The 27,870-nt window shown below is 51.0% G+C and overlaps 11 protein-coding genes across 11 annotated transcripts; 3 read left to right on the top strand and 8 right to left on the bottom strand.

Moving 5' to 3' along the window:
* Positions 1–314: 314 nt before the first annotated feature.
* HMPREF1120_02243 (uncharacterized protein) lies at positions 315–3,484 on the bottom strand (the record flags this gene model as incomplete). Its single annotated transcript, XM_009156279.1, has 5 exons — positions 315–2,647; positions 2,703–2,793; positions 2,885–3,163; positions 3,211–3,303; positions 3,356–3,484. The coding sequence occupies 5 exons, from the start codon at positions 3,482–3,484 to the stop codon at positions 315–317; spliced, it is 2,925 nt and encodes a 974-aa protein (XP_009154527.1).
* A 259-nt stretch (positions 3,485–3,743) lies between these two features.
* Positions 3,744–5,249, top strand: HMPREF1120_02242 (small nuclear ribonucleoprotein E). The gene is made up of 3 exons (XM_009156278.1): positions 3,744–4,159; positions 4,208–4,298; positions 4,351–5,249. The coding sequence occupies exons 1-3, from the start codon at positions 4,019–4,021 to the stop codon at positions 4,401–4,403; spliced, it is 285 nt and encodes a 94-aa protein (XP_009154526.1). The 5' UTR covers positions 3,744–4,018; the 3' UTR covers positions 4,404–5,249.
* Positions 4,542–5,348, bottom strand: HMPREF1120_02241 (5-formyltetrahydrofolate cyclo-ligase; the record flags this gene model as incomplete). Its single annotated transcript, XM_009156277.1, has 3 exons — positions 4,542–4,642; positions 4,699–5,193; positions 5,246–5,348. The coding sequence occupies 3 exons, from the start codon at positions 5,346–5,348 to the stop codon at positions 4,542–4,544; spliced, it is 699 nt and encodes a 232-aa protein (XP_009154525.1).
* Positions 5,349–5,789: 441 nt separating this feature from the next.
* On the top strand, positions 5,790–8,747 carry HMPREF1120_02240 (uncharacterized protein). Its single transcript, XM_009156276.1, has 3 exons — positions 5,790–6,217; positions 6,316–6,430; positions 6,550–8,747. Exons 1-3 carry the CDS (start codon positions 6,083–6,085, stop codon positions 7,092–7,094), a joined length of 795 nt encoding a protein of 264 aa, XP_009154524.1. The 5' UTR covers positions 5,790–6,082; the 3' UTR covers positions 7,095–8,747.
* HMPREF1120_02239 (uncharacterized protein) lies at positions 8,700–9,142 on the bottom strand (the record flags this gene model as incomplete). Its single annotated transcript, XM_009156275.1, has 2 exons — positions 8,700–8,974; positions 9,094–9,142. The coding sequence occupies 2 exons, from the start codon at positions 9,140–9,142 to the stop codon at positions 8,700–8,702; spliced, it is 324 nt and encodes a 107-aa protein (XP_009154523.1).
* Positions 9,143–11,262: 2,120 nt separating this feature from the next.
* HMPREF1120_02238 (uncharacterized protein) lies at positions 11,263–16,761 on the top strand. Its single transcript, XM_009156274.1, has 4 exons — positions 11,263–12,029; positions 12,095–12,540; positions 12,590–16,634; positions 16,685–16,761. Exons 2-3 carry the CDS (start codon positions 12,306–12,308, stop codon positions 15,703–15,705), a joined length of 3,351 nt encoding a protein of 1,116 aa, XP_009154522.1. The 5' UTR covers positions 11,263–12,029; positions 12,095–12,305; the 3' UTR covers positions 15,706–16,634; positions 16,685–16,761.
* Positions 16,745–18,584, bottom strand: HMPREF1120_02237 (uncharacterized protein; the record flags this gene model as incomplete). The annotated part of the gene is made up of 2 exons (XM_009156273.1): positions 16,745–17,450; positions 17,554–18,584. The coding sequence occupies 2 exons, from the start codon at positions 18,582–18,584 to the stop codon at positions 16,745–16,747; spliced, it is 1,737 nt and encodes a 578-aa protein (XP_009154521.1).
* A 945-nt stretch (positions 18,585–19,529) lies between these two features.
* On the bottom strand, positions 19,530–20,180 carry HMPREF1120_02236 (dolichyl-diphosphooligosaccharide-protein glycosyltransferase; the record flags this gene model as incomplete). Its single annotated transcript, XM_009156272.1, has 2 exons — positions 19,530–19,808; positions 19,869–20,180. The coding sequence occupies 2 exons, from the start codon at positions 20,178–20,180 to the stop codon at positions 19,530–19,532; spliced, it is 591 nt and encodes a 196-aa protein (XP_009154520.1).
* An 840-nt stretch (positions 20,181–21,020) lies between these two features.
* On the bottom strand, positions 21,021–22,175 carry HMPREF1120_02235 (uncharacterized protein; the record flags this gene model as incomplete). Its single annotated transcript, XM_009156271.1, has 1 exon — positions 21,021–22,175. One exon carries the CDS (start codon positions 22,173–22,175, stop codon positions 21,021–21,023), a length of 1,155 nt encoding a protein of 384 aa, XP_009154519.1.
* A 359-nt stretch (positions 22,176–22,534) lies between these two features.
* On the bottom strand, positions 22,535–23,223 carry HMPREF1120_02234 (uncharacterized protein; the record flags this gene model as incomplete). The annotated part of the gene is made up of 2 exons (XM_009156270.1): positions 22,535–22,573; positions 22,627–23,223. 2 exons carry the CDS (start codon positions 23,221–23,223, stop codon positions 22,535–22,537), a joined length of 636 nt encoding a protein of 211 aa, XP_009154518.1.
* Positions 23,224–26,147: 2,924 nt separating this feature from the next.
* Positions 26,148–27,549, bottom strand: HMPREF1120_02233 (uncharacterized protein; the record flags this gene model as incomplete). Its single annotated transcript, XM_009156269.1, has 2 exons — positions 26,148–27,401; positions 27,454–27,549. 2 exons carry the CDS (start codon positions 27,547–27,549, stop codon positions 26,148–26,150), a joined length of 1,350 nt encoding a protein of 449 aa, XP_009154517.1.
* Positions 27,550–27,870: the final 321 nt, after the last annotated feature.

The following is a 27,870-nucleotide window of genomic DNA, read 5'->3' as shown; positions in this document are numbered from 1 at the left end:
GACCTTTGATCTTGCTTCTGTCGACAGGGAGATCTTTTTCGACCAAGCAAGAAACATGACCAGACATGCAGTGTCAAGATCCACTCAGAGGCTCTGCTACCCCTTGGAATGAGTTGCGCCCTCACTCTCGTAGGATCTGCTCGAAATGATAATGGTGATGCTCGGAGGATGTTGTTCGTATGGGGCTCAACTGGCATGGGAGCTCTCTTTGATGGCATCCATTCAGGCTCTTCGTATCATCTCCGCCCCCCTAGCTAGTACACTCTACTACGATCTGGTCCCCATCTAGTAATTCATCCGAAGTTGTGCAATCTTCAACCGCTAAATCTGAACCTGGTCGCCTCCAATCTGCCCAAACCTTCTCGCGGCGCCACATTCCGCCGGCGGTAGGAGTTGGTAAAGTCCTGAAGCAAAACCCTGACTTTGCGCGGCTCATTCTGCTGTAGCTTGTCACTGATGCCCTTCATCAGTTTATTGGCCTCAGCAGGCTTCAACGTGCCAGCGGGCAAGAGCTGTAACGTTCCTTGCACCCACTGAGCGGCGGCCGGGGGATCGAGATTGAACAGCGTCAATAAAATGGCGGAAGCATCCGGGAAGCAATCCTCGGGGAAACTAAACATCATCCCGGTCAAGACTCGGTGGACCAGCTGTTGACCAGTCGAGTTGAGAACTTGTTTCACCGCAGTCCGGACTTCTGGAGGTGTGGGAGCCGGAGGTTGTCCGTCAGGACTGCTGAGGTTGGACACGGGAGGATTTTCAAACCCGAAATCAAGAAAGTCGCGCAAGAAAAGCAAGGCTGCTTGAATAGGTTCCATCGATTGCAAGGTCAGAGCGGTCAAAGATGCCTGGACCATGGGAAGGGCCAGATGAGAAGTAATGGTTTTGGTAGGGTAGAATCGAACGGCGTCCGAAGCCAGCCGGAAAAAGTCCTCGATCACATCGGGAAGCTCAACAGGCTGCAGTTCGTTCAGGATCTTGAAAAACACTGTCGCCTGCTGTGCAAAGAACTGGAACACGTTCTCGCTGGTCGCTTCGTCAACGAACTCGGCCCCGTAGGAAAATTCTCGAATAACTGCGTCCGTGGCCCAGAGGAAACATCCTTGTCTTGATGCTTGGAATCCTTCGGCGATGCTCGTGGCTAGTGTAGGAAGAAGAGGAGCAGTGGCGGTTCGGTAGGAGATGACCATGGTGCGGTAGCATTTGCACACTCGTTCCAGAATCGGTATTGAGCGTGTGAAGTGCTTTGCGATGCCGGAAAGAGCAGGCAGGATTTCTTGACAGTATTTCACAGCCGGATTTTGCTCCGATGGCGAGACGTAGGGTTGAACACAGTCAAAAAAGATCGTCACCAGCCCTAGATAGTCAGCAACGACCTTTTCGGCATTTTCATCTTTGGCATGGGACGCAAATGAAACCACTCGGTTCATGACCGGGTCGCAGAACATTTTCAAAGTCTCATACGTCTTGTTGACCGGTTGCACGGCCACCACTGCAGCCACGCCTTCTGTAACCTCTTCCTGACTCGATGGCTTCAGCTTGTCGATGACGCTTTCGTAGAACTGGTGAAGCTGAGGAATGTGATCACCAAGGAGCTTGGAGCAGTCAGTCCCCAAAAAGCGGAAGGCTAGAGCTGCCGCTTGAACAACCTCCTGAGAATTGTGACTGAAGCCCGAGATGACATAATTCAGTTGTGCTTCAAGTGTCTCTGGATGCTGGGCCGTCCATTCGGTGTACCGGGCGAGCGCCATAATCGCCTGGAATTTAAGCTTTTCATGGTCGGGCACAGTGGTGAGAAGAGGTATGACCTGTGGAAGCACGGAATTTTCTTCAGGGCTGACCATGCGTCCCATCGCTCTTAAACTGAACAGAGGCGCCTCGAGTTCTTGCCAATGAGGTACATTGGTTCCGGACACCAGTGAGGCGTACTTCTGTCCCCAACTCTGTATCAGAGCAAAGGCTTTACTGAGACACTGTGTGACACCGATAACTTCACAACAGTCCTTCAGAACATCACCCATGCTGTGTCGGAAACTGCGGAATTTGTCTTCCTGCTCCCGGTCGCCGTCGAACAAGTCTGATTCATCCCCATCTTCTGGCGTGGGGTATTCTAGGTGCTTGATCATAACATCGACCAATTTCGAGTACAGATCAGCCAGCGACGCTCGAGCCGGCATGTATTTCTCCAGTGTGAGACACTGTTTGAGCTCGTACCAGAAGATAAAAGTGACAGATATGGCCTCTCGATCTCGATCGCGGATACAGCATTCCAGCACACATTCGACAAGTGCTCGGAATTGATCAGGCATTCGTGCAATAAGGACCACCCAGGCTTCTCCAGCTTCCGCGAAGAGTCTTGTGATGCCCTTCATGAGATCCTGGTCTTCCATAGAGGCGGCTTGTAGAATCATCGGTCGGAGGTTAACAATCCGGGGGTAGAGCACTCGAATGACGCTTTGTGATTCATCGACGTCTCGAGTGTCCCTGAACATGGCGCACAGGCAATCCACAGCAGCCTCGAAGGAGTCATTGTCGTTGAGAGCTTCGATGATGTTGTTTAGCAAAGGCGAGTTCACGACGTCGATGATCGGGATCTCGCGGAGCCATGAGGCTATACACGAGTACAAGCGAGGGTTGTGAGTTGCTTGCGCTGGCCCAAAGTCAGTATTACAGCATGCATCAGATATGGGCCGACAGTATCCTACCTGATGAGCCAGCGTATGACACAAGAAGGTTGAGAACCTGAGCGGCATTATCCTCAAGCAGTTCCTTCGTCCTATCGGCAAGTTCCTCTTCCTAGATTGAAATGCTGAATTAGACTGTGATCGGTGGCCAAAGATGGTGTTGCCGTCAAGCCGAATATCAAAGGCTGCGCAGTCGAACATACTGAAAGGTTGATCTTGCGGCCTTCTGTGACCTCTTCTGGTAGGATTCGCAGGAAGTCGAGCAGACAATCTCCGCCATCACTACTTGTACCGACCGCTGACCCAACTGTTCCGAGAACGTCCTTCCAGGATGTCAGTTGGATGGCTAACCGGGCGATGCACACGCAGAGCTGCGTTCGGATCGGTCGTGGACCAGAAATATAGGACTGAAGCAAAGAAAGAAGCGAATCCCGGAGGGGTGTCCAGGCGTCGTCTGGAAGCTGGTGAAGGTCATAGGTGATCTAGAGTAGTCAGCAACTGAGGTCGCTGGATCGGTGGCCTTGCGAACCTTTCCCTTCAAAGTCGTTGCGGCAAACAATCTTGCTTCGACCGGTGCCGACGTGTCTCGTAAAATGGCATGCGTAGTAGTCCACGCTTCCGACTGTGACAAGATGAGTGTACGCTCAAGATGCGGCATCATGATGTCCACCCACCGATTTCTGGAACTTTTCGAGATACTCGTGGGCTTCCGTCTTTTGTTTGCCCGCAACGTTACTTTGCATCGTTGCCAGCGCCGTAAGCACCGGCGCATAGTGGCTGGCTGCGTCTGTTCTATCGGCCATGGTGGAATGATTTGGGGGTGGAAGCCAGAGGCTCTTAGCCTGGGGGTCAGGAGAGGATGGCGGTCGTTGTCATGCAGTGTCGAAGTGATCCGGCTACTATATGTAAGTGGTAGACGGAGGAGAGGGAGCCGTGGGTTAAGTCGCAGATGATCTTGCAAAATGAATGTTTGGGGATCGTTGTCTGTTGCAGTGGTCAGAAGCCAAAGTGACTGATTGCCCGTAATGGTGTTTTGTAAATGACCTCAGTTTGAAAAGGCCTGCGCTTTCTTTGACACTGTACGGCGCCGAAACTTCGCCCACTTTTCTGCCGCCGCCTTCAAGTTTCCTCCGCATTTGACCAGCACTACTACTACTACTGGCACTGCACGTCGGCGACTGGACTAGCAGCAAAATATCGTCGACGATACTACATTGTAGTACTTACAAACGCACCGCCTTTTCGACGAGCCTGCGTCCTTACAATCTTCTCGAGAGAAAGATCATCCGCCCGAATATCCCTAATCAACACGACTCCGACTTCCAGCTTATTTCACAATGGCGGGTCGCGGCCAAGGAGGAGGTCGCAAAACGCTTCTTGCGCCTATTCATTTCATCTTCAGCCTGCTACAAAAGCGCTCCACGGTGTCGATATGGCTCTACGAGAACCTGCGCACGCGAATTGAGGGAAAGATCCGGGTATGCAGCGAAAGGAGATAGTGGAGGATCTCAGCTGACGAATTGTAGGGTTTCGACGAGTTCATGAACCTGGTGATCGACGATGCGGTCGAAGTACAATTAGCCACCAGAGATAGCCCTGAAAAGAGACGGCAGCTTGGTAAGGGTGAAATGAGGTCTGTAAGAAGGGACGCATGGCTAATCGGCTTTAGGACAAATTCTACTCAAGGGAGACAATGTTTCCCTGATTCAATCCCTGAGCTGAACGCCGCCAACGGATCGAGCATTATCTTTGCGGTGCACCCAGCTACAATTCTATCTACTCGGGAAACGTGCAGAGACTGCAACCTGCTGTTCATGGGTACGATGATGTGGAAAATGGAGGAGGCCCCGTCGCCCGCCATCAATTCTCGGCTACGACGACCTCATCGACTGGCCAGTCATGCTCAGTGACAGGGACTTCCTCGCCTGGCGGCAATAATTGCTCGCGCAAGGCAACTCCAACTGCAGGGAAAAGGATGAGTTGGTGGATCTGGAAGAGGTGGAGATGTTATGCTTACCCAAGTGTGGCATTTTCCGTGCAGCCTTGCTGGAGTCGAGCGCGTTCTTATAAGTTTGGAGATAGCGGTCATAGAAACCTTTGCCATGGCCCAGACGGCGGTGGTGCTGGTCGAAGGCGACCGACGGTGTGAGGATGAGATCCAGAAGCGGGTAGTGATCTTGACCTTCTAAAGGCGCATTCGAGATACCAATGCCACCGAGAGCGTTTCTTCTTCTCTCTACCGAGTCTTTGGAAATGGAAGGAATTCCCCAGGCATCTGGTTTCAAGGATTCGAAATCGGCCTGGTCATGCAACTGCAACATGGTCATGACTCTGGATTTGGGAGCATCTCCCGCATGTAGATACGGGACGAATACGGATTTTCCATCGTCAAAGGCTTGCAACACGATATCACGAGTTGAGACTTCCCTTGCAGGCATGGACAAAAATACTGCTATAGATGTCGCATCTTGGTAGGCCGGCAGCTGCAAGACATGCTCGGTGATGATCCTCGCTTTTTTCCCGTCAGTGTCGGACCTACTACTTTGCGGGCAATGATATCCTACACTGTCTTTCGATCTCCTGCGGGTCGAGTTTCTTGATTTGCTCCGCCACTCTCTTTCGTAGCAGGTCCTTCTGTTCACCGAGACTGCTGGTGGTTGAGGACATCGCCCGCAACGTACATGTATACAAAAGAGACTTTAGCCTCATCGAACCTAGACCTTGTCCTTTGACTGGTTGCATTGGCACATGGTGCACCGACAGGCCGGGTCGAGAACAGAAAGTCCCGTGGTGAATGCAAGCTGGAGGGTACGTAGAGGAGGTGGTGATGCTGATGATGATGATAATAGTCTTCTCGTCTATCTGGCCAGCGGAGATGATGCTAAATCATTGTCTATTTTTGTGCACATGTCGGGGCTTGGCCTGAAGGCAAACTGTGGGAGACCGAATCAAGGCGCAGGCTCCGCGGTCGCAGTGAGCGGTACAGTCAATGCGAACCAGCAGTTTTCTGTCGCGTCCCGTGCAGTGCAGTGCAGTGTCAGTAAACGGCAATCATCACTAACTTGAACTTGAACCAAAGTAAAGCCTGAGGCGAGGGACAAACGGACAGTTCAGTTCAGTTTGCCAGAACTGCGGTGCCCGTAGTAGTAGTACCGCGACGGTAGTTGTAGTTGTAGTAGTGTCCGCGTCGATCCACTGGCAGGGTCCGCAAACAAGCAGCCCAGCCCAGATCCCCAACCTGAAACGAACCACACCAAGTAGTAGTCTCGCCAACGCGCCTCTCTCTATCCTGGTCCCTTTTTCCCTACACCTAATCAGATATTCTCGCTCCTTTCAGCACGGAGTGCATCCTTCCGTCAACACCACCTGCGATCTTTACACCACGGAAGACAAGGATAATAATGGCCTCCTCGATAGAAAGAGCAGTTGTTACCCTCTCGCTGGCCCTGGCTCTCGCGTCGCTGGCGGCAGCACAATACGATACCGACCTCGTTGGAACATGGACCACGAAATCGAAGAAGGTCATGACCGGACCGGTAAGGCCACCTACCTACCTACACACCTAAAGCACACCTTTTCTCCATGGTCTCGAAACAATTAAGACCAACACCATTCTAAATTTCATGTTTTGCAGGGCTTCTACAACCCCGTCGCCGACCGATTAATCGAGCCCGAATTGACGGGAATATCCTACTCTTTTACAAGCGATGGATACTATGAAGAGGCGTATTACAGGGCCATTTCCAATCGTACGTCCGCGTTTTTATTCCATTCCCTCGTCAAGCAAGACAGACGAGTCGACGATCTTCTCGAGATCATAATGATATGACAGTCCCTGCATTCCAGAAAAACTAACCCATTTTCACAGCGGCGGCCCCAAACTGCCCATCAGGAATCATGCAATGGCAACACGGCACCTACTCGCTTCCCGGTAACGGGAGCATTGTCCTCGAACCGTTTGGCGTCGACGGGCGGCAACTGACCTCGACCCCCTGTTCCTACGATCATTCCATCTACATTCGCTACGAGCAGCCCGAACTTTTTAAATCGTACGAAGTCCTGACGGACCCTTACCACAACGTGAAACGGTTGAACCTGTTCAAATTCGACGGCTCGCCCATGCAGCCCATGTACCTTGCCGCAACGCCGCCACAGATGCTGCCCACCCAGACCCTGAATCCCACATCAGGCGCCCCGACCGCCACGGGAAAGAGCCGCGTCAAGAGATCTTCCGAGGGAGGAGATAGGGCCACAGATACAGACACCCAAGAACAGCAAAGACTGGTGGCGCCCATGAACAAGAATACCGTTTTTAAACCCAGGGACCCAGTTAACCCGGATCGTTGGTGGTGGGCCGGGGTGGGCCTGACTGCTCTGGGGACGGCGCTGTATATGTTGCCGACATCTACTTAATAATCGGTCGAGGTTTGCAAAATGTGGCGTTCTCTTCGCTGAGGGTTTGAAGGAGAAGCATGGGAATAACTGAGGAGTCTGGGTCTAGGAGTGGTATTGGTTGGGTTTTGCATCTGTTACACTGCATCGAGAGGTATTCTGGTCAAACACGCCTCTTGTTCGAGCGACATGGGTCCCTGGAGTACCAGGGGGGATTGGATTCGGATGGCGAGGCGCGGCGCATTATAGAAGGGATGGGCGTTCAGAGATTTGAATCTGCATTTTACGGCCTTACGGGGGCCAATACTGGTAATGGAGTTCAGGCACATCATGGTGCGTCAGGAGAAAGATTCCAGACATTGAATGACCACAGAATGCATGGCCTGCAACACAGTCGGACTGCAAGGTGTTCCGAGGTTGGGTTGCATTGGGATTGCCCAACGGCTGTTGGACAACGTGCAAGGATGCACGACGGGCCAAAAGAATGGTTTAGAGGGCTCTACTAGTATGCTGAACTGCACACAGAAGCCAGGACTCAACTCTTGCGCTGGTGTGCTGCACGGGAAAACAGGTCAAATCTGGTGGTACTAATAGCTCATGTACCTACAGTAGGTGTCGGGTATCTACCTAGTAGCGAATACTAGTAGCGGTCACTCATTGACATGGCTCTCGGCGACATGCAGTGGCCGCCTTACCTAGGTAGGCACTGTATCCTTTTCATCCGCTGTCCTCCACTGGAGAACTTTCTAGTCTAGTCATCATCCACCGCACTGCAGGGTACTTCAGCCGTTGCCACGCATACAGTCTGCCAGTTCTGTGATGCGAACTGCAGTGTGAAAGCAGAAGTCTGGGTAACCCCAAAGATCCACTGTATGCATGGCTTTCGTTGTACACGTCAATTCAGATACACGCCAGGTTTGGAGAGTTCCTCTTTGGATGGTGTCGCAATCTGGCGACCGTTGACTTTCCTGCGCCGCACGAAGAGAAAGATTAGTATGAGGGGTTTTCAACCAGGACGTTAGTTTCTTCTCTCGCATCACGAGGGCGAGATCAGGGGAGGGTAGAGTGCTCCAGCGTGTGCGTGTTTGTTTGGTTCATGGGTTATGGAGGGGGTTTATTTTGAGCTGCCATGAAAAGAGACGTTTTTTTTTTCTTTCCGCGGCGATGAGATGACATTTGAGCTGTCTAGGTAGGCAGGTATAGGTCATTGCAGTGGTCAATTGTGATGGATGGGTACGAAGGGAAGGGACGAAATGGCGCAGTGTCAGTTCGCCGAGGAGCAAAACAAACCCTGAAGGCAATGTACGATAACATCGGAAAAGTGAAGTTTGAAAACCCGAGGCAACCGGATTTCCCTAGTAAGGGTACTAAAGAGAACGGCCGTCTACTTTCCTGAGATTCAACTTGTCAATGTCGACGTCTTTCAGTACCCGCACCTAGATTCGGCATGGTATGTTAGCCTGAAGTGGTCTTTGGACAGATGCATCCTTCTTGTCTCCATATTTGACAAAATTGAATGGGAGAGAGCATCAGGGGGGAGGGCCAAATGTGAAGAAAGGCTCCAGGCCAGTATTGATAGAGGAAAATAGCCTTGGTAAGAGCCCATGATGCAGGGTTCTGAGAACCTTAGGCAACGTGGATCGAGCCTGGTGGACCCGTGAAATAGGAGAAATGACACAGGAGCTCGTGAGGTTGACTAACATTGATAGCCCGATTGTGGGCGAAGAAGTTGGGATCAGTACTCTTCCCGCTAATGCTGGTCCCGCATGTTGGGCAGAATGTATGAGCAATCCTCTTCTGGCCGAATGTGTAGGTCTTCATCTCGTCGAAACCGCTCTCCCAGGTGATGTTCGATTCGAGTGGGTAAACCATCAGGGCGCCGTTAATATGGCAGATCGAGCCTGTGCCCGTGTAAGACAGTAAGCATGGCGCCGAGGCTATAGTTGTGGAAGAGTAGGATGCGCATTAAAATGAAGCACGTGAAGCATGCATGTTCAGGTTCAGGTTCAGGCTGACTGACAGTTGCAATTCGTGACTGGTCCATCTTCAACCGGAGGGGAGAGCTTCATGGTGAATCTGCCGAACGTCAGCAAGTTGCATATCTCGACGATATCTTTTCGATCCTGACTTACTTGACTCTCCCGCAATGGCACGAACCATTATAAGTCTTTGACTTTGGTTTTGTCGGACTGGACATTCTTGTTTGCGGTATCTTCTCACAACCACTTGTTGGCCACCATTGTCAGACGGGAATGTAGAGTCGAGTGCTTTTTTGAGGCTGTTCAATTTGTCGATGCAATAATGTGTACACAGAATGGCTACCCTGGATTCTAAAGTCGCCCCGCACTGAAACTCACTCACCTCTGCCTCTTGCTTCAATCACGGATAGTAAGTATTATCTGCTTTCGACGCACGCCGTGTCGAATGAGCTAAACGGATGACAACCTGGCCTTCGTGCAAGTGCAAGGGTAGTCTGGGACTGAATTGCCTTACAGATGGTAACAGGACGCAGTGATTGAGTCCTGCAGTGCAGGATTGATGTGTGTGCTGGTGGCTTCCCCTCAAGATCAGGCAGCCACTGGACCCCAACTTCCAGGAAGCTTCCTGGGATGTACTGTACTGCACTGTGCGTAACCCCGAGTTCGTGCCCAGCCGCATGGTTTTAGAAATCTGCGTGCGTTAGCTTCGCATTTCTCCAACATTGATCGTTGCTTGGGGCATCCGGCACAGAACGCGGAGATCGGGTGAAGGATAGAACTTGAACGACGCGTCAAGGGCTGCAGAGAAAGTCCCTAGCTTCTACCATGAACTTGGAGACTCTTCCTTCGTCTTTCTTGAATGCTGCTGATAAGTCACAAACAGCCTGGCCATAGTGGCATATGGTGGCTTGACGAGTTGTGCACGATCATGTCATCCCGTCGCTCGGCCATGTATTCTTCGAAATTGTTCCCAGAAGAATGGTGCAAGGGATCTTGGATATGACATGCTCGGTCACAGAGCCATAGAGATGACCTTGTCACCGAGTACTAGCTTCTGGCAAATGTTGCATGAGGTATCAGAATTCGTCGAAGGGATCGGGTGTCGGGATACCGGTCTGCCAGCCTGCACCGTCCGCGTTTAAGCGAGCGTCGTTGAGCAGCCGGATGCCGCCGATGTGGTAGCACAAGATGGAAGGGTGTTACACCATGAGGTGGTCGACGCCTCAAAGGCTGCGATGATCCGGCATTTGCGAACGAATACGCGCCCGAGTTGCTCGTAAATGAGTCGTTCCGACCAAATGGTTGGCTCTTCGGAAAACGCCCAGTGAGCAAGTGCAAATCTCCTTGGCCAGCAAGGCTTGAGCAACAAGGACAAGGATAGAAGGAAGCGTGGGGTGCATTTGCCCGTTGGGCGTCTTCAGTGGTGAGGCTGAACTGAGCTCGATTGATGATGAGACCAGGTCGGTGCCATATCTTAGTGTTCAGATTGTGATGCACTACACCGCAGTCTAGAGAAGTAGTACACGGCGGACTTTCATTGGTTTCTATTGGGGGCTGCACTTGCCCTCCCTAACTGCATCAGAACAAGTATCGGGAGCAGAACTTGAACCTCAAGCTGAGGGTACCTAGCCATACCTATTGTCCTCTGAGGCTACGGGCGGTGACCAACACAGGCACACGCAGCTAACTTGAAGGTTTTCGGGGACTCGGTCGCTAAAACGCGTGCCGTGCGGGAAGAGACGGGAAGTCAGGCGCATCACTGTTGATCATACACCAGTACTAAGATCTGGCAGTGGAGTTACTATGCGTAGCGCTGATGGCCAACTTGAACGTCAATGTTGTACAGTTTTCATCGAGATCCAAAGCATCAACGTGCTGGCCAAATCATGGCAAGGTAATGGCATTGCGCTGATATCAATTCTAGGCTTCCACATAACAAGCAATTCTCACCGGCATCACATTGTACATCTCGCCTAATTCTGCCACAGGCATCTTCAGTGCAGTGGTTCAGCCGTTCGGGGTTGGTTCTGCAGCTCCCCCGCTTACTGCAGCTGCAATGTCCCGCCTAGGGACGCGTGAAGATGCCCAAGAGAACATCACCTTAACCCTACCGCGTTAGCCAGTGTAGTGGTGTTGCAATTTAGCCGTGCTTAGGCTGCAAGCCCCGTTGGGGCGCCTCGGGCCTCGTCCTGTCATTTTCGTGGCTTCCCGCTACAGCGACTGACAGCCCGACTCACCGATGCCCTGCGCACACCACCACCATCACTACCACCACTGGTACAACTACTAGTTCTACCTCACTTTCCGTGACTGCAGGGTATACCATGGGCACACGTTCGTGTATAGTACTTTGCCTGCATGACCACTGGGCACCTACACCAGAACCCCCCCTCCATCCCTCTTCTCTTGCACTTGAATCCAACCTTCAGGTCGTTGACTCAATCTACACATTCTTCCATCCCACGCAGCCCGTCTCCCTTCTACACCCCCCGTCGTTGTGGTTGCTGAATGGCTGATGCATGCCGCCCTGCATTACCTCGCTCAATGGACACTGCATTACCAGATTGATTTCGTGAGCCATCTTCTCCGCCATCTGCATTGCATCTCACTCCAGTGAGGCACGACCACAACCGAGACCCGTAGCTTGACATCGCCAACTTGAACCCTCCTCCAGAAGCGGTCACAGCACAAGTCGAAGGCCTTCGCCAGCATCGGACGCTCCGTTCTCGCCACAGGTCATGAAGAGCAGCAAAAGCAATCACTTCTCTTCGCACTCTGCGCCAGCCTTGCCCGCAGAGATCACCTGAGTTCAATCAGTCGTCGGTGTGCTTGTACCTGCATTAAGTGAGCCTGGCCAACATCGCTTCAATCTGTAACCCGCATCTCTCCCACATCACGGCACTCGACTCGCGTCAAGCTCGTTGATAGACCGGTGTCCTTGGCCAAGTTTGGGGCTTATCGACGCTAGAAACGAGAGGTAGGAGAAGCGCAGTGCTGCCATACAAGTGTGATCCTGTGTTGTGCTCACTACTAGTGGCCCAGTCACACGAAGCGAGCTTCTCGACAGTCATCGAAGCTGTGCTCAATGTGCGCTTCCAGACTTGCCTGACCTTCCTGCTGTGCACAACAACAGGGGCCCTTCTTTGCCGATCCTCTCTAAAGATGCCGCCTGCTTCACCGACTGTCTGACAAGGCTGTTCCCCCTTTGAGTTCCTGAAACGGAGGTACAAAGGTCTGCGGAATATTTGCGGCTATGGCGGATACAGACACGGCATCAGCTGAGAAACAAAAGCCGGAGGCGCCAGATAAAACATCTCCAGATAATGATGTTCTTCATCAGAACTCGACTGGCAACGCCTCCGCAGAGCCTCCAAAGAAAAAGAGAAAAGTTGTCAAGCCAAATCCGGACAAGAAGTTCGAGTGTAGGCACCCTGGCTGTGGGAAAAGTTACTCCCGGGCAGAGCACCTCTACAGACATCAACTCAATCGTGAGTCCTTCGCCGGCGTGTACTGTTTCATTTTCCTAATTTGGCATAGACACTCCAAAGACTATCTATCGCTGCGACTACCCAGAGTGTAGCAGGCATTTTGTTAGACAAGACCTCTGCATTCGTCACAGGGAGCGCCACACCACTCATGGATCTCAACTATCCAAGCGCGATACCTTCGCTCAGGGCAATCAGGATACTCCGTCACAGGACCTCCAGAGTCAACTCCATCGGGCACAAAACTATCCCACTTCGGCGCCGAAAGTAAAGGGGCCTGGGCAGCAAGGAACGCCAACTGCTGGCTCACCGGTGCGTTCCAATGGAACCCCTGGATTCAAGCCGCATTCTGCTATACTCAATAATGCTGTCTCTCCATCGGAGCTATCGACAGAAGCACGCTATCATCCTGCGACACCGCAAGCAATTGTTCCTCGCCCTGATGGCCCCCTTAACCGAAGTAGCAGCACGGGAGAGAAACCATTGAGTCCCGTGCAGAAACAAGAGATTGCACCATGGCCGGTTGAGATACGTAGGCAGAGCTTCAATCCGCGAGACCTCAGTCGCCCTGATTTCGCATACAATCAAGCACATACAAGAGATGCAGCCTCAGGATCGCTCAATCCGCTTTCTCCCGTTCGCCAATACTCGTCGTCCTCGGCGCCCGCATTTGACCAGGGCAGTTCTGATTCCCTCGAAGGGTTGGAAAAGTCGGCTCCTAATGGCTTTTTCAAGCAAGCCGAAACGGGACCCACCTACACCTCCGCCGCCTACCAGGCTACAGAAGTATCTCGTACAGAAGAGGCCTCCTTTACAGCAGCCCTATCCCATGCGCTCATCCACGGCGATCCCTACCCCTACTCCGTCATGAACGGCGGTATATCTTCCGTTGAATTGACCACTGGCTACGGATATTCTTCCTTTGGCATAGACGAATATGCAAACATCCCTTACACAGTCGCAGGTGACTTCACCCAGGGCCTTTTCAACGACAACCAGCCCGGGTCCAACAACACCTTCTCGTCTCCAAACTACGCACCCAGTTACAGCGGCCAAGAACCCCTGCAAATACAAGCACCTTACTTTTCCCAGAGTCCCACGTCGACCAACAGCTATCTACCGCACGCTGCTCCTCATCCAATGAGCGTCACGAGTATTCTCGATACAACGGATACCGGGCAGTACATCATGTCCGAGTCGAAACGACAAGAACTTCTCCACCTGATGCAGACCCAGTTTATTGAACGCCCTCATGATGCTGTTAAGAAACGCAAAGATTCAGTATTCGAAGGTGATCTCCAAAGCGACGGACACATTTTGAGTCTCGGTATGATGAAAACGTACATCGGCTCTTATTGGTATCATCAACATGCACAACTGCCTATATTGCATAAGCCTACCTTCTCGGCCGACCGTACGCCCAACCTATTGCTCCTTGCAGTCATTGCCATTGGCGCTGCTACACTGGACAAAGCGTATGGCACATCTTTGACTGATTCTGCGGCGGAATTCGCCAATTTTGTGGCCTGGCATGTTAGATGGGAAATCGTGCGGGATGAGGACTTCAGACCGCCTGCCAAGTTGTGGGTCTTTCAGACTTTGTTGCTCATCGAAGTGTACGAGAAGATGTACGCGACTAGGGCTCTACATGAAAGAGCCCACATTCACCACGATTCCACCCTTACCCTGATGCGCCGGGGTAGTTCATTGCTGGGTCGATCCGCCGCCGATTCGCCACCGAGTCTTCGTGGCGAACAAGACAACGGGAGATTGTCGGTGCCATTCTCTGGCAGTGAAGCCACTAAATCTGAAGACGCATGGCAACGTTGGATCACCACGGAGGCAACCCGCCGAGCTGCTTTCGCGGCGTTCGTCATTGACTCAATCCATGCTACAATGTTTGGCCATGCCGCCAAGATGGTCGCGCATGAAATGCGAATGCAATTGCCATGTGATGAAGGTCTATGGTCGGCAATTTCTGCAGCAGAGGCCAGCCGCGTACAGTTGGCATTGCAGACCAATGGTATCAAGCCCACCATGTTCCTTGACGGGCTCAAGAGGACTCTGAATGGGGAACCAGTGCGGACCAATTCTTTCGGCCGCACCATCATCATGGCCGGTCTCCTCTCAGTATCCTGGCATATGACTCAACGCGATCTGCAAATATCTTCCCTCGGTGCTCGAACTGCCACTTCATTTGGCGGCCCCGATAAATGGAAGGGAGTTTTGTTACGAGCATTCGACAACTGGAAGCGGGATTTCGACGAGGCTCTTGCGGAAGCAGCTCCCACCCCGACGTCTCCGCTCCGAACGCCGGCAGCACCCCTCCACGGTCTCCTTCGCCCTGTGGATGACGAAAACATATTTGAGTCACGTACCGTTCTACACCACCTCGCTCACATTGCTGCCCACGTGGATGTCGTAGACTGTCAAGTCTTTGCAGGGGCCAATCGCCTCCTGGGCCGCTCAATCACGCCCAAAGATTATAGTGTGATTCGTGAGAAGATTCAAAAATGGGCCCTCAAAGCATCAGCTAGGGACGCCGCATTTTACGCCCTCAAGTTTATCGTCCAGGTGCTCATCCCGCCAGATGATGGGATTGACGGTGTCAACAGTCGATTATATGGCCACGCCAGTCCCATTCTACCTCAAGCATTTGATCAGAATCAATATGTTGCTCGAGACGACTTTCTATTGAACCGCCCCTGGGTGCTTTACATTTCGGCATTGGTGGTCTGGTGCTATGGATTTGCTCTCGAAGGTCCCATTAAACCTGCGCCTAAGGAGGAAGATTTTGCAACATACCGACAAAAAGAGGCAGATATGCGGGATTATCTCAACCATGTGGGAGGTGTTCGAGCCCCTGATGATCTTGAGAATGTCAAAGGCAAGAATCGATGTCTGGGCCTGTTGATGATTCTCAAGGAGTCGTTTGAGAGCACGAGATGGGAATTGACGCATGAAGCTGCAGGACTGTTGGGCAATGCCTGCTTGAAGCTACGAGGTGTCGACTCTGAGTTCTTTGCCGGTCCCAGCAGTGATGACCTCGAGCTTGCTCATGGGCTTTTCAAAAGTCATGGTCATTGGAAAGGACATCACAATTACTCTGGCCATTCCCGTCACAACAGCAGGGACCATATGACAGTGGCCAATGCAGCAAGGGTTTGATCAATAAAGGCGACAATATCGAGACTACAGTATTTCTTCTCCCCGCGACCCCCCTTTTGACGATTCTAGAGGAGAAGATTCATCTTGGTCGCTTGACATTCCTGGGGGCGAGCTCCCAAAGCCTCCTATGGTGTGGTATGTTCAACTCTACACATGCAACGCGCGGCCGACAGATTGAACACGTTCTCACTCTATGGTTTTGATATTTTGGATCCGTTCTTGCATGACGACCTCATGATATCTTTGGTTGTTGGAGTCTCCTCGTTTGGATGGATTTGTCGACTCACCACAGACTTCTGTGAAAGGGATGCCTTTGGCTTCTGGTATTTCCCCGGTGTCGTTCTGTTTTATTTCAATTTTGATGATTTTGTTTTGGCTTTTGGGCGGCTATCTGATACCCTCTCTGTTGTGACTTTTGTCACGTTGGCTGTTGATTTTGCTTCTTTTTGTTTTTGGCTCATGGGTTATGAATCAGTTCTACGGTGGCCTACTAGGTCATATACATTCGCTAGGGTTCTGGAATGCGCAATTGGAATCTGAGAAACGTCGAATGGCTACTTTCAGCAACCGGGTTCCCGACTTTGGTCGCCGTTGTTGCCGGCTGTGTTGTGTGTTGTTGTCATCGTGGTCAGTTACTGTGGCATACCCGTTACATTGCATTTCTACTAGTAACTAGTTAGCTATTAGTACTACTTACACGACGTCTATACACGCATGCACAGTGACGAGTTTGAGGTCTTTTGTACAATGTGCCTTTAGGTACTATATACTCCGGAACGTTGCGTCGAATTGCTCAACTTACTCTCAGTTGTTGATGGTGATTCTGGTGACTATCCCGGAAATCCGTCTTTCTGTAGCCCTTGCATCTCCTACCTACAAATAGGGACTACTACTCTAGATGACGGTATCACAGCTCTCTTATAACTCTGGTCTGTGGGTCTTTTCTTTTGCCATGGGTACCTATCTAACTGTATTCCAGATCCATATATTACATATACAGTAAGTAAGGTAGGTCAAGTCGTTGCTTTTCTTTGTTTTCCTATGTCTGCTTCCTCCTCCTCCAACTCGAATGCCCCATCGGATTCCGCATCAACTCTCGCCACGTCTCCATAGACCTCGCCGCATCCATATCCCCATCTACGTCCGGACCATATTTCAACAAAGCAGCTTCCGCCGCAAGTCTCGCGTACTTTTGTGCCCCCCCCACACTGCCCACAGCATTATATATCAACGCCGCATGACCGTACGGAGTATCCATAAAGGCGTCTAACCCGAGTTTCTGATAAAGTCGGATCAACATTTCGGCTTTTTTCACGCTCGCTGTGCTGTTGGACTCCCAGTTGGAAAGGGACCATTGGAGGGCGTGGATGTCGGCGACGGCGGCATCGTCTGCGGTACTGAGGTGGTTGTTGGCATAGGCGTCGGTGTGTGAGTTGTCGTTGGAGTTGGGTTTGTAGTTGGAGTTGGTGTTGGATCTGTCGTTGGAATTGGCGTCGGAGTTGGATTTGGATTTGGATTTGTTGTTGTTGTCGTCGTCCTCGCCGCGCTCCTCGCTTCGCTCGTCGGCGGCCGCACACCTCGAACAAGTACATCTAAAATGAAAAGTTGACTCGAGATACGCCATGCGATCGGACCGAAACTTCAAGGGCGGCGCGTAGGCGATTGTGATTTCTTCGTCTGGTGAGATGCTTCGGGCGGCGTAGACGTAGTGTGTTAAGAGGGTGGGTTGGAGGTGGTATTGGGCACTATACAACAAAAAAAGGTGGTGGATCGTTAGCAATTTCCTTTTTGAGATGTTCCCTCTTGCCTTGTTCCTGGACATAAAAGATCCACCAAGTGCAGACTTACTTCGGCCCACAAGCATGATTGATCCTCGACGCCTCCGGAAACACAGCCAAATGCATCCTTCCCCCAACCTGCATCTCAAACGCATTGGCCTTGACCACATCCTGCACGACGACCCTGGGATCGCCGTAGATCTTGGCTAGACTGAGATAATGTTCTTTACTCCGCTCGGGAAGCTGCTCGATAGCAATTCGTAGATAGTGTTCCCTGTCGACGGTTGAGAGTAGGTTCTCCATGTAAGACAGCAGATAGGGCGTGGTGGCGAGAATCAGGTCGCCTCGGTGAAGTTGCTGGCTTGCGAGCATGCCTGTTCCCTTTCCGGGGATTGGGGCGGTGTACCATGGTGTCTGAGTTTGACTCTGGGACTCAGACTTGGACGTGGACGTCGACGATGCCTGTGGTGGGTAACCATGGTTGATCCCTCGACTTGTCAAGGCCGTGGGATTGTGGAATGGTAGCAAGCTGGCCATTTCGGCCGCGATGGCTGGGGTCGTGAAGATGGAGATGCCTCGGCCGCTGGCGAAACTGGCGTTGGTGAAGACGCATAAGGGGGCTTGGAGAACCTCGAAATAGTCGGTGCATATTGGTTTGTGGGTCCAGGTAGAAAAAAAAAATTCTTCGTTATTGGTATCGGTGTCGATGGTTTGGTCGATGGTTTGGACAGCAACATCACCGTCCGAGTCGGGCTCTGGAAGAAGATTGGGACGATGGGTTTGGGTCACGCCGGCAGCTGATGATTGCGCAATGTCTGTGTCATCGTCATCTTCATGAATATAAGCAGGTTCATTGGCAGCTGGAAAGCCATGCAAGTCGTCAGGTGACTCAGATCCTGGAGTCTGCTCTTCAACACTGGCAGGTCGGAATTTAAAATTGTCTTCTGATGACTGCTTGACCCCGGACTGGACGTCAATGTCAACTGGGTCTTCGGCAGAAATGATAGACTGCTGGCCTTGATTCAGACCAGAGGTACGCCCCGAGGCGATAAAATATAACAGAAACAAAAGCGCAAGCGTCGAGACCAGCTCGTTCTTCATTGTTGCAAAACCCGAAAAAAAAAGACACAAGGCTGAAAAATGAAAGCAACGAGAAACTTGAAAGACCAGAATGACAAGAGACAGGAAAATCTGTAGGTATAGATAGGCATGTAGTACTCCCTGATATCGAGGTTGGCGGATCTGGATCTTGAAACGGTTGCTGCTGAGGCGCGCGTTTCATATTGTGGCCTCCTGTCTCCTTGGTGAAACAGGGCATAAGGGAAAGGAACTTTAAGCCAACCCGGTACGTATTCTTCGCTGCTGGCCTAATAGTACTGCATTTCTCGTCCCGCAACATCTCGAGTTGAAATGCACAACCTGGACGTGATAAGACTTAGGGATGATTGAATTGAGAAATAAAGAAAGGCAGCCCACAGTCTGAGCGGAAGAGGAGTGGTTGGATTTATAGGGAGCGTCTGACAAGGCCAATGGTGTACCATTTATGGACATTTTGTGTCAGACAGTCCATTTATCCAGTTCACTACAGTCAGAGTCACCAACATTCATTCGGATCTGCCAGATACTTTGACCCTGTTGAGTTTTAACGAGTCTGGCGTAGTATTTTGGACGGGTGATCTCTGCTACGGGATCTCCAATCTCCATCAGAATATGGTCACCACCTGAGAACGGAATTGGGCGAGTATGCGGCGGACCTTTTCGCTCCACCGCTTCGTAGACAGTGCCAAACACTCCTGCAGTGCTGTGATATGATATGGACCATGTCCGAAGGTATTTGCGGCACCTCTTATAGGACCTGGCTTTCAACAGCTGCATCCCATCCTGCCCTTCAGCAGCAGCGGCAATGGCCGACTCCAGCCCGGGCGTCAGCAGCAGCGCGCCTCTCATGTACAGCAAGCCCGTCTAATTTAAACCTTTCCATCGAAATCACTTCTATCAGCCAAACCTCCAACTTTTGTGGTCACAATAGTACCTTATTCGTCTCGTCTAATTGATAAAATTGACACAGAACCCATGTAAAATAAGACTGCCAAAGACATAGTCCGCAAACGCCCGCTCGGAGCTGACATTGCCCCCCTCCACAAGCTCAGCGCTCACGGTGCCGTCCCCAGTCTTGGTGGTGGTAGTTGTACTCGTACTCTTCTTTGCAGCCGGCGTGTGTGCTGCCCCAGAAGGAGGTCGTTCTGAAGTCTGCATTCGCAGGGACGCAGTAAGGACGAACTGGCCGACAGCGGCGCAGAAGCCGGACAAGAAAGCATTGAAAGGCTGGATATCAGAACGGTTAGCAACTAGTTCTGAACACCTTCACTTTGGTATGCTACGTACGTAGTTGCCAGCAACAACACAATACAAAAACTGGACGCCGCCAATGACGACCAAAAAGGCCATAAAGACGTCTAATAGCATGGTCCGGGACGGTGTATCTTGCAAGTATCTGTTCCACACATGGACGATGATCTCCTGCGCCGAGGACCGGGATGATAACGAACTCTGCGACACGGGCTTCGCGGCGGCCGGAGTGGAAGGAGTGGCTATTATAGAGCCGGAGGGGGTTCGTGCTGCTGGCGGTGGTTTCGCTGCGGCCACGGGAGTGGGTGTTTTGGCCGCGGCCAAGTGAGAGGATGGCTTTCGCGCCATGATGATTGATGGTCGATACCGTAGTGTGCAAAATAGGATTCTGATTGAGATGAGAGATACTGTAACTCTCGACGCTGGTTAAAATCTCCGCAAGCCGAGCTGGTATTCAGATGGACGTTCGACTTGGAGTTGGAGTACGTACAACGTACCTTGAGAGCCATTGAAGCAACGTGTTGCCAAGATGACTAAGAACTGCTCTGCTTCGGGTTACCGGTGATGCCGCCTTGTGCTCACCCACAGGCAGCCTCGCGTGAGCTGGGTGAGAGATCAACCTACATACTACAACGCACGACCATTATCGTTGTACCGCCTTTGGGCCTTATACGCAAAGTATTAATACAAAAGTAAGATTGCGACGCTGTCAGGGGTTTTGGCTTCCACCCTGGAGACTACCGTACCTCTTGGAATTCAGGCATGCCAAGTTCGGTGACATCTCTACTGGTTGCAGTTTTACCGCATTTCGAGTTAGATGTTTGATGCCGGGCTGAGACTGAGACGGTGATTGAAGCTTGTCAGTGAGACTCGGGCGTTGACATATGTATACATTTTAGGATTACTTCATTTCTTGGGGTAGCAGCCTGGTTGATTGTCGTTGTATCGTGTTCTTCATTAATAGATAAATGATTGACGAGATATCGTGGCTTTGTCCCGAACAAACTGTGTTCCAGGTCAATCGTAAGATATCGCTTCGGCATCTCGAGCTATACCGCGTAGAGAGTTCCATGACCCGTCCTCCTCTCGTTTCGATTGTATCTCCGCCGCCGTAACTTATAGCGGTCATCGAAAGCACTTATCTTCAACTTGCCATACGTCTGATCTCACTATCGCTATCGAACAAAATTATTTTTCGTCGTCGGGAGTAAACAAGCGAAGCCGCGGCCGAACTTCCCTGGTATCAAAGGTCACCATCATCTTACTTCTGACGGCTTCGCTCGCAAGGTCAAGATGTCCATGCGAGGAGCGCAGTCTGTCTTGCGCGGGAGTGTCCAAGCCATAGGCAAGGGTGGGAATAAGACTGTTTTTCCACACGGGGAGTCCAGACTTCTTAGTTTGCCACAAGATGGCTAGGACATAGGTAATGCCCCCTAGGATGTGGAGCGCAGGGACTGCGAAGAACGCCCACCGGACTCGGAATTTGATGACATACTCGTAGGTGTCTCCTGAGACTCTGATGCCGGAACTGTCACGGATGTAGCTTGTGATGCTGCTGGAAAGATTCGCGAATGTGGCCTTCAGGTCGTTGGAATTCTGAAGGACATCTGCCAGGGGATGCGGATTGTCAGCATTCGTGGGATACACGATGACGGCCGGTGTTCCAATGCCGCAGCCTGTTTCTGCGGCACCGAACCCCCAAGTCATAATCCAGGACTGAATACTCGCAATGGTGCCTTGGGTGATGTTGAACCGCTCGGTGGTGTTGAGACTTAAATCTCGCGCCAAATCCGAGTCAGGTATCGTAAGTTGCAGGTCGCTTCTGTTAAAGTTGTACTTGACGCTGAATGAGGGATTTCTCTCCTCCCACCCTTCCTCCAACATACCCTCATGACCACCGGTCAGTCGCCATGAGTCGGACTGTCTATCCTGCCAGGAAGCCACTTTCTCTTCCATCAGACTGCCATTCTTCGCGCTGGAATTGTAGGCATTGACACATAGAGAAAGTCCACATTCAGTAGCCTTCACAAGGGAATCTTCCCAGGCAAGGCTTCCGTTCGCCCAGTTGGGGTCGGCTTCCATGATCAGAAATGTAAGGAACGTGGTGTTTGCATCTTGATAGCTAACAGATTGCAAATAGTCCGCTGTGACATTGACGGTGAGTAAGGAATCGTATGGATTCCGGAGTTTTCGATTCGTAGTAGAACCTAGGAATCTCGGGCCGTTGGCATTCTCGATGCTGTTGTATGATACCTTGAAGGTGGTATAGTTTACTCCGGAGGGAGATGAGCCATCTATGAATGGTTGAATGGACTGATAAAAATTGTCACTTGTATTGGACATGTGCTTGGAAACGTCGTTGCAAGAGCTACAAACTGCAGCGGACGTAAACACTGGCCAGGTGCAGTTACTTGTTTGGCAAGAGAAGGCCACTTTGTCCGGCTGTGCCGCAGCAGAATCGTCCAGTCCGTTGAATATAGCGCTAATCAACCCCAAACTGGGATACGCAAGCGAGGTATTAGCAGTGATAAGCGCAGGGTTTTCGGCAATCACACAGTTCCCAGAGACTATGTACTGTATTATGCTCCCAACATCAGCTTGTGCGCTTCGGCCGATCGTAGGAGCACTGTAAAGGTCTGTAGTAAGTTCAATGGAGCCACCAAGAGGAATGGTCGCTTGAAGGAAGGCGTCGAAAGCGAGGGCTAATCAGGAGGACAAAACAGGTGAAGGAAGACCAACTCCTACATGAGGAATCAGAGTTCGATCGAAGATATTAGTTAAGAAGGAGACATACCATCGGGGGAAGAGCTGATAAGCGAGGTGGGTGCTTCCTAGAGGACCTCGACTCGCGGCGTCGAAGGTATCCAGGACTTTGAGGGTATCCGTATGTTGTGCGAACCAGGTCCACTTTTGTTGGCCAAAGCAAGCTCCAATGAACAAGGCCAGTCCAGATTTGGGTATAGTTCCCAACGTAGACACCGAAGTGTTCAAAGATGCTTGGCCACCGAGATAGCGGTTTTTCGTTCCAATGAAAGAGCAAAATAACGACTGCGGCAAGAGCCACAGTACTCACAAAAAGCAACGTCACCTCCCAGAACCAGGAGTTGTAGAGGGTGCTCGCCCAAGATCTCCTTGGACACAAATCAGCTGCCGAGCGAGGGTCGGCAGGATCGTGATCCTCCCCAGTCGATGAAATCGGAGGTCGACTATCAGTAGCGACCTTATATGGGTGGGATAAAGCCGCCTTTCTCTCGCGGTCTTCGGCGTCCAGAGATGGCAATTGGCTTGTCGATGTTCGCTCCCTCACGTGTTGGTGCTGCCTATCCACTTCGTTTGCGGAATCATCAAAATAAGTGTCGAGAGAAGAGACTCGCGCATACTGGGTCGCCATTTTGCGTGGTTGTCCTCGAGATGCTGGCTCCCCGTTTGATTCAACACACAAGGTTGGACCGCGGTTGCAATTGACAGAAGGGATCTGGAATGGGAGCATGGAAAACCCCTCGTTATCAGGAGCATGATTGAATGCGAAGGGCGCAGGCGGCCACCCTTCCTGGCCAAATACCCATGCGCGATGTGGAAGGAAGGTTAACTGAGAAAGTGTATCCGCACAGAACGATGTTTCAAGGCCACCAGGACGGTGACCAGCTTTGGCCCCTTGGGCGGCTCTAGATGGGGGCCGAAAATCGAGCAAAACGAGACAGTAGGAAAAACCATTCAGAAGCACTCTTCCACCGGCCATAGCCGACAGTCAATCAGGCTAATGACCCTGTCTTTCAGACGTGCTTAGATCGAGTTGACTGGATAGAGAGAAATGCCCATGTGGTGCAGCTGAAATTTGATGAAGTTCTCACCCAAGAACCCGTATTTACCAGGTACGCAGCAACCTGCATCATTCCAGATGTGCCTCTCGAGACAATGATTCAAAGTACTGCTGAGGCGGCGCATGTGCACCATACCTTGTATTGCAGGGGTAGGCTTGAACGTAAGGACCGGCCCGAGGGCGACTCAATCTCTTACGAGTCTGCCATCGTCCGAGAACAGTGGCCGAAGTCCACCTACGAACAGGACTGTCTTCGAATCAGCACACAACCAGCGGTTTAGGGCGCGGAGACGGGTCTGCCTCCCTTGCGAAAAGCTAATTTTCACATCAAGGATGCCCTGAGTAAGGCCACCAGAGTTATGAAGTCAAGGGGAAATGGAGTCACCGAGTTCAGGTCTCCTTGGGTGCTAATAAGTGCCAAAATAGCCGAGTCAAGGTACAGTAAATGAATCTGCATCCCTAGACGAGTGCCAACGATGCTGTGGGTACTGGAATTGGGGCTGGGGTAAGAGTCGTAGCGTTCAAGTTGTAAACATGAAGAGGATGTAATATCGCAGGAAGATATACAGTAGATCCCCAGCGTACAGGCGGCAGGTCCCACAACGACTAATATCAAGACTAGTACCTACCTAAGTAGGTAGTAGGTGTCTTCCAACTCCCTTCTGCACAGTACAAGTAGAGGTCATTCTACAGTAAATGTTCAAAAAAAACGGCACACCCCCGCATTCTCGATAATCCCTCAACAATGCGTGATACACGCAAATTGACCTGTATCCTGCATCTCTAGGGGTATTCATACGTTATATATATAGAAATACTCGCAATTGGCTCCTCTTTCATACGATATATATATTAAGTGGTGTTGAGTCTCTCAGTGCCGTGTATACCAACCTTTAGCAAGTTTCACTGTATTTATCCTGCTATCCATACTCTTGATCGCGTTATCGATTGACTCTTGCGGCAGGTTATCCCATTCTGTGATAATTGCTCTCTTAAGTGCTCTAAGGTCCTCTTTACTCCTACCGCCGTCCAGTAGGTGTGGGTGGTTCTCGATTAGCTTCTATTTTAGTATCGCCTAGACGTTCTTAATTGGGTTGAGATCTGGCGAGTACGGTGGCCATTTAAGTCGAGGTACTGAGTTTTCCTCGAACTATTCCTCGATAACGTTGGCAGTATGAATAGGTGCGTTATCCTGTATGAAAGTTATACCCGGTTGCCAGTATCTCTAGATTTGCTCGTCGAGTACGGCCTAATAGGAGCGAGCCGAGAAGCTATTTCGCTTCGTATTACTATCTCGTACTATAATAACGAGATCTGATCTGCCGCCTATCTAAATAGCGCCCTATACTATAATAGAGATATCTCTTCCTTTAAGGTGAGGCTCGATTATCTCTTTTTTCTACTTTTCCGCGGGCGTACGGAATACCTAAGTAGGTCTCTTTCTAGAGCCTCTTTCGAGAGAACACTCGTCGCTGAAAATAATAGTAGTCTACTCGGCTAGGGTCTAGTTTTCTCGCGTCTCAGCCTATAACTTGCGTACGTTCGCGTTATTCTGGGTTAAGAGAGGTCTCTTCTTCGCTATCTAGTTCGTAATACCGTGTTTTTTGAGTATTCGACGTAGCGTAGACCTCGAGAAACTTAATCCGCACTCCGCGGCGAGTCGCGCGTAAGTGATCTTTGGTTTAAGTCGTACTATACGTAGAATTGCCCGCTCGTTACGCTCAGTATATATAGAAGGGCGTCCAGAGCGTGGTTGTGAGATAGACTCGTTTCGAAGAGGAGCCTGCGCAATAGTGTTGCGTACCGTACGCATTGGAATATTGAGACCTGCACTTATCTGGCGCCAGGAGCCGCCAATAGCTCTCGCGCCTATGATTTGCGCGCGTTTATAGGGAGTTAACTCCTTGAAGGGTACCCTATTAGGAGATATAGCCTGTAAAGGCCTCCGTTGTTGAGATATTGCGTGTTGAATAGGAAGAAGGATTGAGGGTGTAGACGCGTGAACGCGAAATAACGCGTGGTGTGCCATTATTTCTGAGACCCCACTGTACATCATCGATATTACTGCCATCAGAAGACTTTCGTTCGATAGGCTTGTGCTAATTTTCACAAATTCATCAGATACAGATTGCTTGACACAACGTATGAGGGACACCGCCCAGTACCTATCATCCTAAAACATATCACAGAACACCTCTTCTCGAGAGAATCATGCCTGCCATTCCTCCTGGAGACCAGCTCCTCGACTGTCTGAAAAGATACAAGTTATTAACCACATCGTAGCTTCTTTCTCCTTTCACCACGAACTGAAATTCTCGTCTCCATTGCCCGGTCTCGTTGTCTGGCCTCGAAGGTGGGATGAAAGCGAGACTCGGGTGAGCGAGTCTGCGGACTGAATGCAGAGTAGCAGGAACGCTAGTCCATGAACACGTCATGACTGGTCGGCCTTCTGCATTCAACTGATAATCTTTATGGTCGAGGCAAATGTCCACCCATCATGATGCAGTTCCATTGGTAGTCGCGTTGTCGTTCTCGTAACCCTCCACCTTCATGTCCTTCAAACCAAGATCCTCATTCTCCTCGTCGGTTCTCTCATATTCTTCCGTCCGTATCTGAGGATCATCGCCCGAATCCACATTCTTCTGCACGTATGAATTGGCCAAGGGATCCTCCAGCGTGATCGAGTAAGGGAACTCGGCCTTGATTGCGCGATCCAGCTTGTCAAAGAACTTGTCCCACCTCTCCTTGGTTTCGGCCGGCATAGAATCTCCTGGAGCCAGGTCTGAGTCGCCAAGGTCAAATATCTGGCTGTGCAATTGATCCCGCACTTGCGTAAGCAAGCCTTCGACAGTGGTGAATCGCCCGCCGAGTGTGCCAGGCTGCACTTCCAAGCCGAGGTCATCACTCTTCAAGACGCAAGTCTCCGACTTCAGAATGTCTCGAGACATGTCTTCGATGTTCTTGACATCCAAAGTTATCCGTCTTCCTTTCTCCGGGATTTCTCCCCCGGTCTTGACGTCGTTGGTCTTGTATCCACAGTAGTCGCACACCGTGGCCATGATAATAACATCCTTGAAGTGCGGAATGTTGGTCTTCTTCATGTTGACGGTACAGGGTTTCGAGCAAGCGGGACACTCCGAGTGCAGTTCGTAAACTTGGTTGTCCACAATGTCGACGTCGTCCATTCCCACGCCATCCTTCTCCACCTCGTCGTCTGCGATGAGTCCCAGCTGCGCATTCTGCGCGCGCGTCCGGATATAGTCCAGCCGCTTGTATTTGTTGCCTTTGTCTTCTTCGGGAGAAGGTTCGATAAATGAATTGCCCGAAGGATCGTCCACCGTGACGACAAATGGAAATGCTTTGCCCTGCAACATATCATCCAATTTTTGAATGATGCCTTGAAGCGCATTATAGAGTTCCGGGTTCGTTTGCTTTCTCTCTGGCTGGTCATACTCGAGATCGGTTTTGATTTTCGTGATGATTCCCTCGAGGTTGGTCAATTGGCCGGGGCCAGGAGGCATTTCGAGGTCTAGATCCTCGATGCGGAAAACACCGGTGTCGCTCCGGACTATTTGCCGTTGGAGATCCTTTGGTTCGTCTAGTCTGAAGGTGTATTTTGATCCCGCCTCTTGAATCTGTCCTGCGCTCTTGACCGTCTTATTCTCCCACCCGCAGTGCTCGCAGTAGAAGGATTCGAGAAGGATGTCTTTAAAGTACGGGATCTTAATGGGAAGAATCCTCGTGATACCCTGATTCCAAGTTAGTAAGCTGCGTGCAGGCGCACGATATGTTGCTACATACCTCATCGCGACAGTTCATGCATAAACTGGGTATCTCGTAGATGCCGGCTTCATTGGGGTCAACGTGGACCACAGTTGGAGCTTCGATTTCTGACATTTTTGTTGCTGATATTTTGACGGTTGTTGTGATGTTTGTCGGTTCAATTATTGATTGCTGCAAATGTATCAAATTCACCAATAAGTGATACAGATGGGAATCGCAAAAGGTACTTTTATCCAGGCGAGTCGACTAGACGGCCACCCAGAGCCTTCTCGAACCACAAAATTTCGGGATTTCGAATGACGCGGAATGTCATCGCTCCGCCAAGCAATAGCCGAGCCTAGTCTGCGGGAGCGCGGCAGCTAATGCAACCTAATTTATAGCACCAACTTTATTTCCGAGTGTTTGGTTGATTTGTGGCACTCGACCGGTGTTCGA

This window comes from Exophiala dermatitidis (assembly GCF_000230625.1).
Source record: "Exophiala dermatitidis NIH/UT8656 unplaced genomic scaffold supercont1.2, whole genome shotgun sequence".
In the NCBI taxonomy this organism is placed as follows: domain Eukaryota; kingdom Fungi; phylum Ascomycota; class Eurotiomycetes; order Chaetothyriales; family Herpotrichiellaceae; genus Exophiala; species Exophiala dermatitidis.
The sequence above is the reverse complement of the archived record's forward strand: the minus strand, read 5'-3'. Positions and strand labels throughout refer to the sequence as shown.